The sequence below is a fragment of the Cotesia glomerata genome, linkage group LG8, assembly GCF_020080835.1.
Source record: "Cotesia glomerata isolate CgM1 linkage group LG8, MPM_Cglom_v2.3, whole genome shotgun sequence".
Taxonomy (NCBI): domain Eukaryota; kingdom Metazoa; phylum Arthropoda; class Insecta; order Hymenoptera; family Braconidae; genus Cotesia; species Cotesia glomerata.
Window position 1 is genome coordinate 2,620,195 of NC_058165.1, and position 12,682 is coordinate 2,632,876.

At 25.4% G+C, this 12,682-nt stretch overlaps 2 protein-coding genes across 2 annotated transcripts; both read right to left on the bottom strand.

The window, feature by feature from the left end:
• Nucleotides 1–728: 728 nt before the first annotated feature.
• LOC123270674 (toll-interacting protein-like) lies at nt 729–5,531 on the bottom strand. Its single transcript, XM_044736832.1, has 7 exons — nt 5,378–5,531; nt 5,195–5,264; nt 3,033–3,206; nt 2,618–2,751; nt 2,327–2,531; nt 2,084–2,260; nt 729–1,072 (listed from the first exon to the last, which is right to left on the bottom strand). The coding sequence occupies exons 2-7, from the start codon at nt 5,240–5,242 to the stop codon at nt 956–958; spliced, it is 855 nt and encodes a 284-aa protein (XP_044592767.1). The 5' UTR covers nt 5,243–5,264; nt 5,378–5,531; the 3' UTR covers nt 729–955.
• Nucleotides 5,532–7,178: 1,647 nt separating this feature from the next.
• Nucleotides 7,179–8,598, bottom strand: LOC123270743. The gene is made up of 2 exons (XM_044736887.1): nt 8,519–8,598; nt 7,179–7,657 (listed from the first exon to the last, which is right to left on the bottom strand). The coding sequence occupies exons 1-2, from the start codon at nt 8,592–8,594 to the stop codon at nt 7,179–7,181; spliced, it is 555 nt and encodes a 184-aa protein (XP_044592822.1). The 5' UTR covers nt 8,595–8,598.
• Between the last annotated feature and the right edge of the window lie 4,084 nt (nt 8,599–12,682).

Sequence of the window (12,682 nt, forward strand, 5' to 3'; positions counted from 1 at the left end):
ATTGTATGCAAGGTACTTTAAAAATCTACGTTGAACTTTTTCCAATTCAAGCTTATACTTAGCATATAAAGGAGACCAGACCACTGCAGCATATTCAAGCTTAGGGCGTACCAGCGCAATATATAGTGTTAATATGGCTTTGATGTTCGTGAACTGATTTAGCCATATTAATAAAGTTAGCCGACATTTTTAATTTTGTTTAATTTATTGAATTAGAAATAAAAAATATTTTTTAAAAATTCCACTTATAGTTATAATACTAAAGTTAGCCGACGTTTTTATTTTTTTTTATTTTTATTCAATAATTCAATCAGAACAAAAAAATATTTTTTAAAAATTGCACTTTCAGTTTTTCAAGTTTTTTACACATGAAATTTTTTTATAATAATTTTTTCAATACAATAAAAAAATTCTAAAAATTTTTAGATGGCTAAATTAATTTTCATTTATAGTTTTTTAAGTTTCTTACAAATGAAAGGATTTTTTAAAAATATTTTTGTAACAATTTTTTTAATGAAAAAAATTATAAAAATTTTAATTTTTTTTTTATTGCTTATTTTTCTTTAAATTTACATAATAAACAAAAAATTTTTCTTTCGCAATTTAAAATTTTATTCTAAAAAAATTATTATAAAAAGTATTTAGGTTAAAAAATAAAATTAATAAAAAAAAATATACATGAATATATTTTTCAAGTTTTGATGATTATTTAGAATAAAAAAAATTAATTAATATTTAATAATATTTATTTAATATAATAACAGCTATAATACTTCGTGAAAAGATATTACAGAGTAATTTACACATACATAATCATAATATATTACATCTCATTTTTACGTATATAATTATATTATTAATAAAACAATGGCATTGAATATTTATTTTGCGGAAAAACAAATATTAATTTAATTAAGTATAAATATATTTTTTTTTGGCCGATATTAAATTATAATTAAAATAACTCTATCATTTGTAGCAGTGAGTAGATAGTTACGTCTTTTTTTCCGTTGTTGGCGTCATAGACTGATTTTATTACTTCTTTATCCATATTTGGAAACATTTCGGCAATCTAAAAATAATTATACATTTTTTAATTATTAAATATCAATAATAATAATAATAATAATAATAATAATAATAACAATAAGAATAATAAGAATAATAAAAAGAAAAATTTTATTTTCTTAACTATTGATGTTTTTAAAGATATAAGCTCATCCCGATGTTACACTCTTCAAGAGCTTTCATTTGAGTACCCACATGCATTTTGATATATTTTTTATATATACATATATATATATAATATATATAAATATATGAAAAATTGATGTAGGTACTCAAATGAAAGGTCTCGATGAGCGTAACATCAGTATGAGCTTATATCTTTAAAAATGTCATTAATTCACATAATACAAGGTAATTTCTTTATTATTGACATTTTTCAAGATATAAACTCATTTCTATGTTACACTCATCGAGACCTTTCATTTAAGTACCCACATGGCATTTTTGATATATTTTATATATATGGTATTTGTGAAATATATAAATATATAAAATATGTGAAAAATTGATGTGTGTATTCAAATGAAAGGTCTCGATGATTGTAACATCGGAATGACCTTATATCTTTAAAAATGACATTAATTCACAAGATACAATGTAATTTCTTAACTATTGACTTTTTTCAAGATATAAACTTATTTCTATGTTACACTCATCGAGACCTTTCATTTAAGTACCCACATGGCATTTTTGATATATTTTATATATATATGGTATTTGTGAAATATATAAATATATAAAATATATGAAAATTTGATGTGGGTACTCAAATGAAAGGTCTCGATGAGTGTAACATCGGGATGGGCTTATATCTTTAAAAATGTCAATAGTTGACAAGATACAAGGTCATTTCTTAATTATGTATCTAGAGATAGAGCACAAATTCAAATCAAGACCTTTGCAATGAGGCTAAATTTCACTAAGAAAACCGATTTTATCATTTGATTATTCTGGACACAAAATTTTTCTTATTCTCTTAATAATATAGATAATAAATAACAACATTAATAATAACCTGTTTAAGTTCTTCTTCAGCATGTGGTAATGAACTTGGAATCGGTGCAACTGGAGCTGCTGGTGGTGCAGTATAAACATTAACTGGAGCGTATCCAGGCATTCCAAACATCAAATTAGATGTTGCTGATGGTACCATAACTACTGGAGGCCCATTTAAATAAGGGCCTGCTTTATTCTAAAATTCAATATTTATAATTGAAGAGCCAGCAATAAAATTAAAGAAGAATAAAATATATATTACCGAATAACTGAAGACAAGATTAATCATGCCCTCTTGATTATCGCCTTGTTTTCCGCTCAACATATACCAATCTTCATGAGTCTCTCCACGTTGTAACACAGATGCAGGTATTTCAATATGTCCCCAGGCAATTAATTCGTCCATTGTAAACGAGCACTCGTCATAAATTTCAACGTAAATTTGATTTACTCCAGGAGGTATCCAACTGCAAGTTCAATATTAATTTATTTATTTATAATTAATAGAAAATTAAGTTAAAAATTAAATTATTAATTTATTTATTTATTATACCATTGTATAACTTTATTCCAATGTGGATTTTTTCCTCCATTAGACGCAGTTTGTGTTTCATAAATTGAATGGCCAACTCTTAAACGTACATAGGGATCCATTCTTGTCATTCCATAATTTTTGACTAATTTCGCCTGTTAAAAAAAAAAAAAAAAAAAAAAAAAAAAATTACTATGACTAGTAGAAGTTGTAAATTATTGATCAAAAAGCAATTTAATAATTTTTTCAGTACACGGCAATTTGTAAGGCTTCAAATGACATGTTTAAAATTATTGATTTAATTCTAATTGCAGGAAATTGAAATGAGTTTCATAAAATAGTAAATTACTGCTATTAAAAATTGCTACTGTAAATTAATAATTAAAATTAGAAATTATAAATTAAAAACAACAAAATTAAAAATGATAATAATTACCTGTACGATAGTAATACTGAGTCTTCCAACTCTTGGATCCATTGTTGGTACAACACCGCCTTGTAATTGTTGCAAAGCTAATGCAGCTTGTCTATCAGCGGCTTCTTGTTGATGCTGAGGATTCAATGTGTCTTCTAGTCGTAAAAAACTTTGTGGTAATGGTCCCAAAAAAGACTATGGATAATTAAAAAAAAAATATTATTCTCAATAAAAATAATAATTACTATACTAAAATCAACAAACACCTTACAATTTTATAATTATTACAAATAATTAATTATAAAAAAAAAAATTTTTTAATTTTAAAAAAATATAAGTTAAAACTAGAAAAAAAAAATTATTATTGTTATTAATTCTGAAAATTTCAAAAATTGACAAGTGTCAGCTGATTTTAGTATTATAAATAATAACAATAATAATAAAAATTTTTAAGATTGACTTATTATTATTATTATTATCATTATTATTATTATTATTATTATTATGTTATTAAATGCTCAGGGGTTGTCCCCGAGTCCGATTCTCCGAGGGCCCAGCCTGAGCTCCATCCATTACTGCTGTACCACTCCGCACAACAAGGCGGTTAGTGATTTATTATTATTATTATTATTATTATTATTATTATTATTATTATTATTATTATTATTATTATTATTATTATTATTGTGTTGTTACTTGACAGTTTTAAATTTTTTGTAAATAACAATAACAATAATAATAATAATAATAATAATAATAACAATAATAATTTTGATTTCTTTATTATTATTATTATTATTATTATTAATATTATTATTATTATTATTATTATTGTGTTGTTACTTGACAGTTTTAAATTTTTTTAAATAACAATAACAATAACAATAATAATAATAATAATAATAATAAATTTTGATTTCTTCTTTATTTCGGTTAATATTATTATGTTATTAAATGCTCAGGGGTTGTCCCCGAAGTCCGACTCTCTGAGGGCCCAGCCTGAGCTCCATCCATTACTGCTGTACCACTCCGCACAACAAGGCGGTTAGTGATTTATTATTATTATTATTATTATTATTATTATTATTATTATTGTATTGTTACTTGACAGTTTTAAATTTTTTTAAATAACAATAACAATAACAATAATAATAATAATAATAATAATAAATTTTGATTTCTTCTTTATTTCGGTTAATATTATTATTATTATTATTATTATTATTATTATTATTATTATTATTGTGTTGTTACTTGACAGTTTAAAATTTTTTAAAATAACAATAACAATAAAATTTTGATTTCTTCTTTATTTCGGTTATTATTATTATGTTATTAAATGTTCAGGGGGGTTGTCCCCGAAGTCCGACTCTCCGAGGGCCCAGCCTGAGCTCCATCCATTACTGCTGGACCACTCCGCACAACAAGGCGGTTAGCGGCCACAGCAGGCCAAAGTCATTTCCCTAAGTAGACGGAGGGAACCTAATATTACAGCCTTCTGCATCCTGACAGCCAAGACCTCAGATTTTGACCTGGGTAAAGTTTGCCAATTTCAAATAGGAGATCCTGATATATTTTTCTTTTGTGCTCTTCTTTGGCTGAGATGTTGTGTTCAGCCGGGGCCGAGAACTCAATGACATAAATGTCACGAGTGGCCTTGTCGAAGAGCACAATATCAGGTTTGTTGTGATCGATCCGCCGGGTTGTTGCAAATGGCATGTTCCAGTAAATTTTGCAACTGTCATTCTCAACATTCTGGGGAATATCTCCTGGTAGATATTATTATTATTATTATTATTATTATTATTATATGTTATTATTGTGTTGTTACTTGACAGTTTTAAATTTTTTGTAAATAACAATAACAATAATAATAATAATAATAATAATAATAACAATAATAATTTTGATTTCTTTATTATTATTATTATTATTATTATTATTATTATTGTGTTGTTACTTGACAGTTTAAAATTTTTTAAAATAACAATAATAATAATAAAAATAAAAAAAAAATAATAATAATAAAATTTTGATTTCTTCTTTATTTCGGTTATTATTATTATTATTATTATTATTATTATTATTATATATTATTATTATTATTACTTGACAGTTTTCAATTAAGAAAAAAATAATAATAATCACAACAACATTAATAAAAATAATAATAATAAACTTACTCTATTTTTCCATTCATCATGCTGTTCCGATCTTTGTGCAGTCTCCATTGTTTATTTTCGTTGATATTCACTACAACATAAATTAAACGTAATTTACAATCATTCTATAATGATAATTATGTATTTTTAATTGTTAGAAAAAAAAAATGAAAAGTTGATATTGAATAAATAATTGGAACTTACCGATTTGTTTTTACTAAATATAAATCAATATTAAAATACAAAAACGTTTGATGCAAAGACGCGAATTATTATTAACACCAAAAGACGTAATAAGTAATGACGTATGTTAATAACCAAAGAACGATTGACCGAAAATAATAAACGCCATATTTAAATAATGATAAACATCGTCAGCTGATGTTTCTTTCTTACTGCGCATGACAAATGCGGCGCGGGAAATTTAAAAAAAATTCAAATATTTTCAAATATTATTTAGAAAAAAAAAATATACTTACTTAAAAGTATGAAAAATTTATAATTTTATAAATTTTTTTTTTTTTTTTTTTTTAATTAGGAATAATCAAATTTGAGAAGTAATATTTAGTAAGTAAAAAAAAAAATTTTCACTGGAGAAAAATAATTAAATTAAATTTAAAAAAAATTCTTGCAAAAAAATTTCTTAGTTTAAAAATTTTCTTTAAGATTATTTTTTTAATTCAAATTAATGTTTTTCTTCTTTAAAATTATTTTACATTGTAACGTCCACGTTTTCAAAAATTATAAAAATAAATAATTTATTTGTCCCCGGCTCGAAATTTGCTCGCCGGAGTCCAGGGTCATAAACGGGGATTACATTATCAATAACAAAATATAAACAAAACACTTCATTTTAAATAAATTAAAGAAAAAGGAAAACCTCTTTATTGGCCTGATCATGTTAATAAACGATATAAACAAATTAAAAAATATAAACAATATATTAGAACACTCTTTTCACACATATTCGCGGTTCAAAATCGCGAACTAACTGTCAAGAGCTGGTTCCCCGCTTTCCCAGGAGACTAGCCGTCACTCCTGGGCCTAAACCTCTACCCCGAGAGCGAATGGAGAGTGTCCTCTTCGCCCCCACCTACACGGCTTATGATCACCTACCGTACCTCTGCTGAAGGCTTCGGCACGGGGAGAAGCACTTTCATCCGGTCGGTTCATGACACTTACCTGGGCCTTGGTCAGACTCCAGGTAGAGTATCATCCTCTGGAATTACTTGGTGAAGAGTATTCGCCCGAGTAATTCTCCCGAGAAAGAACTGCTTGCTTTATCGAGCCAAATTTTGGCGTTTATCATTTTTCCCCCAACTCTCTTGTAACGAACCGGAAGGGTCGTTTTAGACACCTGTCCGGTGCCCTCGAACTAGCATTCAAAAATAATTATTTATTATTTTAGTCGTAATTTCCTTCATTTTCTATCCATTCGTTTCGCCAAATTCTAAGTTTTTATTTTCGAAACTCAATTCTTTATTATTTTAATCGCAATTTTCTTCATTCTCTATCCATTCGTTTCGTCAAATTCACAATTCTTTATGATTTTAATCGCAATTTCCTTCATTATATATCCATTCGTTGATTTTTCCATACTAAATTGTCCTCGGGACTTATAAAATTTTCGCTTACCTAATTTATTTCTTACAAAATAATAATCGTCATTTCTTTCATTTTATATCCATTCATCACTTTCCCATACTAAATCTTGTTCGGAACTTAGAATAATTTTCCCAGTCTTTTAATTTCTTTTACAATTAATTCGCTCGGCTTCGTAATAATTTCTCACACGCTTAATTTCTTAATTTAATCATACCTTCGGTAACAATAATATAAAATTATTAACTAAATAAATACAATAATTAAATAATAATCGCCGCACTAATAACAATAATTGTTTCTATTAATTTTTAAGTAATTAACAACAAATAAACTCAAATACTCAATTACAAAAAGTAAAATTTGGGTCATAACATAATAAATAATTATGACAAAAATTTGATCAAAAATTAATAAATTTATTCGTAAAAATAAAAATACAAGCTATAAAAATAAAATAATTGGAACTCGATAAACTAGACGCTAAATTAGTACCTATACCCGGGACAATAAGTACTCTTGACTTAGGATCATTGTCTGATGACTCGACACCGTCGCCATTATTACAAAGATCGCTTTCACAACTTTGAAAGTAATATTGAAACTCATCTGTAATAACTGCAATATTGTGGCGTCTGAAATTTTCGGTATTGAAAACTCTGACTTGGCTGTCAGCGACAATTATTTGTTCTGGGAGCATTTTTTGGTCGGAGCACGAACGATTCATATAATTCAATTGATTGTTCCCTTCGTAAATGTCCCGCAACTCCTTGCGAAAAATTGTGCAGTATTTTCTTGGACAGTAGGTTTTGAAGTTGTTGTGGATTTTCACGCAGTAATCCGCTGAACTTGGTTTTGATTCACATACGTAACATTCTAAGCCTATAAAAAATTATTATTATTTAAAATTTTTATTTTATTTTTTTAAAATAAATTTTTTTTTGCAGTGCACTTTGGGGTAAAATGGTCAGTTTAAATAATTTAGCAGATAAAAAAATTTTATAAATATTTAAAAAAGAAATATATAAAAATTAACAATTTTTTAATATTAAATCTAATTTATTATTTTTTTGTTTAAAATCTTAAATAATTTTATTTTTTAGCTGAAGAAATAAAAATTTAGTTATTATTACAATATTACTCATTTTTTTTTAAATAAAAATTTTTTTTAAGTGCACTTTGGGGTAAAATGGTCAGTTAAAAATTAAATAATTTAATTAATTAAAAATTTTATTATTATTTAAAGAAGAAATGTAATTTAATTATTTTTAATTTTGATAAAAAATTAATTAATTTAATTCAAATAAATTTCTTATTTAAATATTTATAAAATTTTTTTATCTACTTAATTATTTAAATTGACCCAATTATTTATTTTACCCCAAAAAACTGAAAAAAAAATTTATTTTTAAAAAATTAAATAGAAATTTTATTTTAAAAAAATTAAATAAAAATTTTAAATAAATTAATTTATTATTAATTTTTTTTTTAAATAAATTTTTTTATCTACTAAATTATTTAAACTGATCATTTTACCCCAAAGTGCATTGAAAAAAAAAAAAGTTTATTAAAAAAAAAATAAAATAAAAGATTCATTAAAAAAATTAAATAGAAATTTTATTTTAAAAAAATTAAATAAAAATTTTAAATAAATAAATTTATTATTAAAAATTTGTTAATTTTTTTAAAAATACATTTTTTCTTTCAATTTATTTTATTACTTAGTACACTATAGAAACTTACCATTAACGTTAAGTGCAATATAATTAATAAAAAATGTTGCAAGCACTAATTTTGCGAATTTAATCGCATAATACATATTTTTCTTTAAAAGAAAAAAATAAAGAACGATTATTGACGATTCAGATTGAAAATTAGTTGACGGCTTTAATTACAAAGTGAACCAGATCGTGTGAAATGATGTTATCGTTAAGATATCTTATCAAGGTTTCTATCAATGCTTTTAGAGATATCATCAATAGATATTATCTTTACTTATATTGCCTTATAATTATAAAAAAAAAAAGAATATTTATTTATCTTCTCTTAGAAAGTGCCGAAGTACTATAAATCATTATCAATAGGCATTAGTCATTACGGAAATTAATAAAGTGCAAAATAAAAAAAATTTCAATTTTAAAAAAATTACTTAGTTAAAAAAAAAAAAAAAGTAAATAATTTAAAAAAATTTGATTTCTTCAAAAAAATTATTTTTTATTTTTTTTATTTTTTTATTGAAAGTTAACAATATGAAGATTAAAAAAAATTAATCTATAGATTAAAAAAAAATCTAAAGTATTAATTTTTTTTTAATAAAAATATCTTATGTGGGTGATTCTCTGTAAGGACGTCTTGAATCTGTACAAAATTGTCCGAGCAAATTATTTTTGATTTTATATAATAATTAAGAATTCAGACTTTGATATTTATCATTTCGTACCTAAAAAATGATCTTATGATATGTAAAAAGTATAAAATAAAGTTAGTAAATTTCTAATACAGGCAACGTCAATATTTACAAAGTAAAACGGTAAATTTTAAACGCAACGCTAAAAAAAGGCCATTCGGCAGCCGAAATGGAAGTAGATTTTTCAAATAAAAAAAATTGATTTTTAATAAAATAATATAATAACACTGATAATTTATAACTTAATTCATGAATTAAAAACAAAATTCAATAATAAATTCAAAACTATTTACAACAAATTTTGGAAAAAAAATTATCTTGTGAAGAAAAAGTTTCTCAAATATTTACCAAAGAATTGCACAGATTATAAGATTTGAATTATAAATGTCCAAATTTTAAGTAACTGCTGAGAAACAACAGTTTTCAAGTTAATCAGAATTTTGCAACCGGATAAAATTTTAGTTGAAGAAAACAATGGTTAGAACTAATTTGTGACATATTTACTGACAACCTACCCGAAAACATTACACAAAAGACTGATCAATATCGTAATTATTGAATTTACATCATGATTAAGCTATGATGTAGACAATAATTCTAAAACGGCTGCAACAGTAAAACTGTTTCATTAAACGAACTCTAAAAGGAGTAATATTGAGGCTACTACCACTTCTAAGTAGTGAAAATTGAAGCTTATTAAAAGAGCTTTACGATGCATTTTACCGAATTTCAATATTTTGTCTAGTTCAGTAATTATACCAAGTTGAAGTAGTAAAAACATCAATTTTTACGATTTTCAAAATTAAAAAATTTCAAAATCCTGTCATTTCCAAATTACTCGCCCGATTAAGCTCATCTTCGAACTTAACCTTGGTCTTGACAAGCCGTGTTATATCGTATAAATATATATATATATATATATATATATATATATTAGGGTGCTTTTTTTTTCAACTATTTTTTTTTTTCAATTTCATCGATGAATTTTTAGTAATTTCAAATGTTTATCAAAAATTGCCTCAAATTATAAAAAATATCTTTTAAAAATATCATTAAATATCTCTGAAAATTTTGATTTTAGCGACTTCATGCTCAGGACTTTTTTTGTAGGAAATTGAATGTTCTACAAGTTTGTCGTTCACATTTTTTCTGTAGCTCTTGTCATTCACGAGATAAATGCGAAAAAACGCGAATTTCATGGAAAAATCAAGTTTAGAGGCCTGTACTACCTCGCCGGTTTGAGTTACGGCTTAGCCGCTATAGACTTTTTTGTAGAGCATTCAATTCTGAAAAAAACCCGTTCACGGTCGAAGCAATGCTGTGAAATGCCACTGAGCTATAGAAATTTAAACATAAAAAAATCAAAATTTTTGTGTTTTTTTTTAAGGGGAAATCTTTAAACGCCTGGGTCGAGGTCTTAATATTAATATTAAGGGCCTAAACTTTCAGGGTATTTTTTTTTGGGTACTTGCAACAAAATTTCACGATGGAACTGAAAAAAAAAAAAATAGTTGAAAAAAAAAGCACCCTAATATATATATATATATATATATATATATAAATACATACATATATAAACTTTTGAACTATATATATTTTCTGACTCAGCTCGACAAACTAAGTCAGAAAATGGCTAAATTTTTCAAAAGTTGCGCCATGAGGACGGCTGCAATAGTTAGATTTTTATAAAATCTACTAAAAATCAAACTGTAAATATTGACTCGCTTGAACTGGTAAAATGTATATTTTAAAAGTGTAATTTTTACTGTTTCAAATGTTAAATTCTCCCAGAGTGAGACCCCCTTCTCCTCATCTGAGTTCCCCTTCTCCTCGTAATATGGACTATATATTGAAATGGCAATTTTTACTGTTTGAAACTGTAATTTTTTAAGATAAAAGAGTCGTTATTTACTATAGTTACAGCTACTAATCACTTATTTTGGATATTAAATTATAAATTGTGGCTTTTATACTTCCCTCGCGGTTTTTGAAATACCGTAAATTTTCGGTATTAATGCGTTTACCATAAATTAACCGTTATAATTCTGAAACAATACGGTATTTCTGTGGTTATTTTGGCCAGTTTTTTTACTATAGTTATACAGCATTTCTACCGTACTTTTGCTGCAAAGTTCAGAAATAATACGATAAAATTACCGTAAAACTCTAGAACTTTTACCGTAAAAAATCTATCTATTAACTATAATATTACTATAATTTTACAATAAGAAAATCGTATTTCTACGGTAAAAATACCAAAGATATACAGCAATTTTACCGCGTTTATACTGATATAATTAAAGATATAATGCTTTTTACCGTAAGATGGGCGGTTGTGTTTATTACTCGGTGAGTCTTATTAGGTGACTGAGTAAATAGATGCGGATAGTGTCTCTGATAGCTCAACTGGTAGAGCCTTCAGCTTGTAACTAGACGATCCGGGTTCGAATCCCGGTCTGGACTAAAAAAAATGATAATAATAGTAATAACAGAGAAATTAATTTATAAGCCTCTTAAAAATTATTCATGATAGTTTATAATATTATAAAAAAAAATTTTAAGCTATTGAAAAATAGTAGTAAAGCAGCATATTTTTGGTATTTTGCCGGTAATAGAAAGTAGGGATCTTCTTTTCCGGTTTTTTGCTGCAATAGTGCCGCAGATATACAGTAAATATGCGGTACATTTACGGTTTAAATGCTGTCAATATACCGTAATTTTTCTATTGTAATGCCGTAAATATTTTGAATTTATTTCGTAATTTTTTCGTAATAATTCGACAAAAAAACTGGCTAAAATAACTGAAGTATTACGGTAAAAATACAGTATTTATATCGTATAAATACCGAATCTTTACGGCATTTCCAAAACCGTGAGGGTTTCTACATTAAATTCTGTAATATTAATATTTTTGCCACCCCGATGTCCGCTTTACTGTTTGAAACTATAAAAATTAACCGGAATCTGAGTGAATATTACAGTTTACTTTTTTCCGTGATGGAATTTGGAATTTGTGCAAGTCTAAACAATATCGATGCTTACAGTTCTATCCACGGAACATATTTATGTTCATACAAAAATAAAAAAAAAAAGGAGAATAATAAAAATATGAAAAAAAAAAAAATAATAATGATACATAAAATTTAATTTATTTCCTTTTTTATTTCGCCCAGCGAAGCGGGCGGGAAACGGCTATTAAATAATAAACTCCAATCTTACGCAACCGGAAACCAATTGTCCGAAAAAAAAAACTAAAAATTTCCAAACGATTTATTATTTATTATAAAAATACTAATAACTTCTATTTTTTCTAACACACTCGGATGCTCAGCTTTCACTTTTTAATTAAATTTCTTAGTGGCCTTCATCTAGTTTTTTTGTATCAATCCTCAAAATTAGAGGGTGAAGCTGAGCATTGACCGTTTTTTTCTATGGTTCACGCATGAGGTGTTATTGATAATTATTACATTTACTTTGAGAATAACGCATATAAATATCCA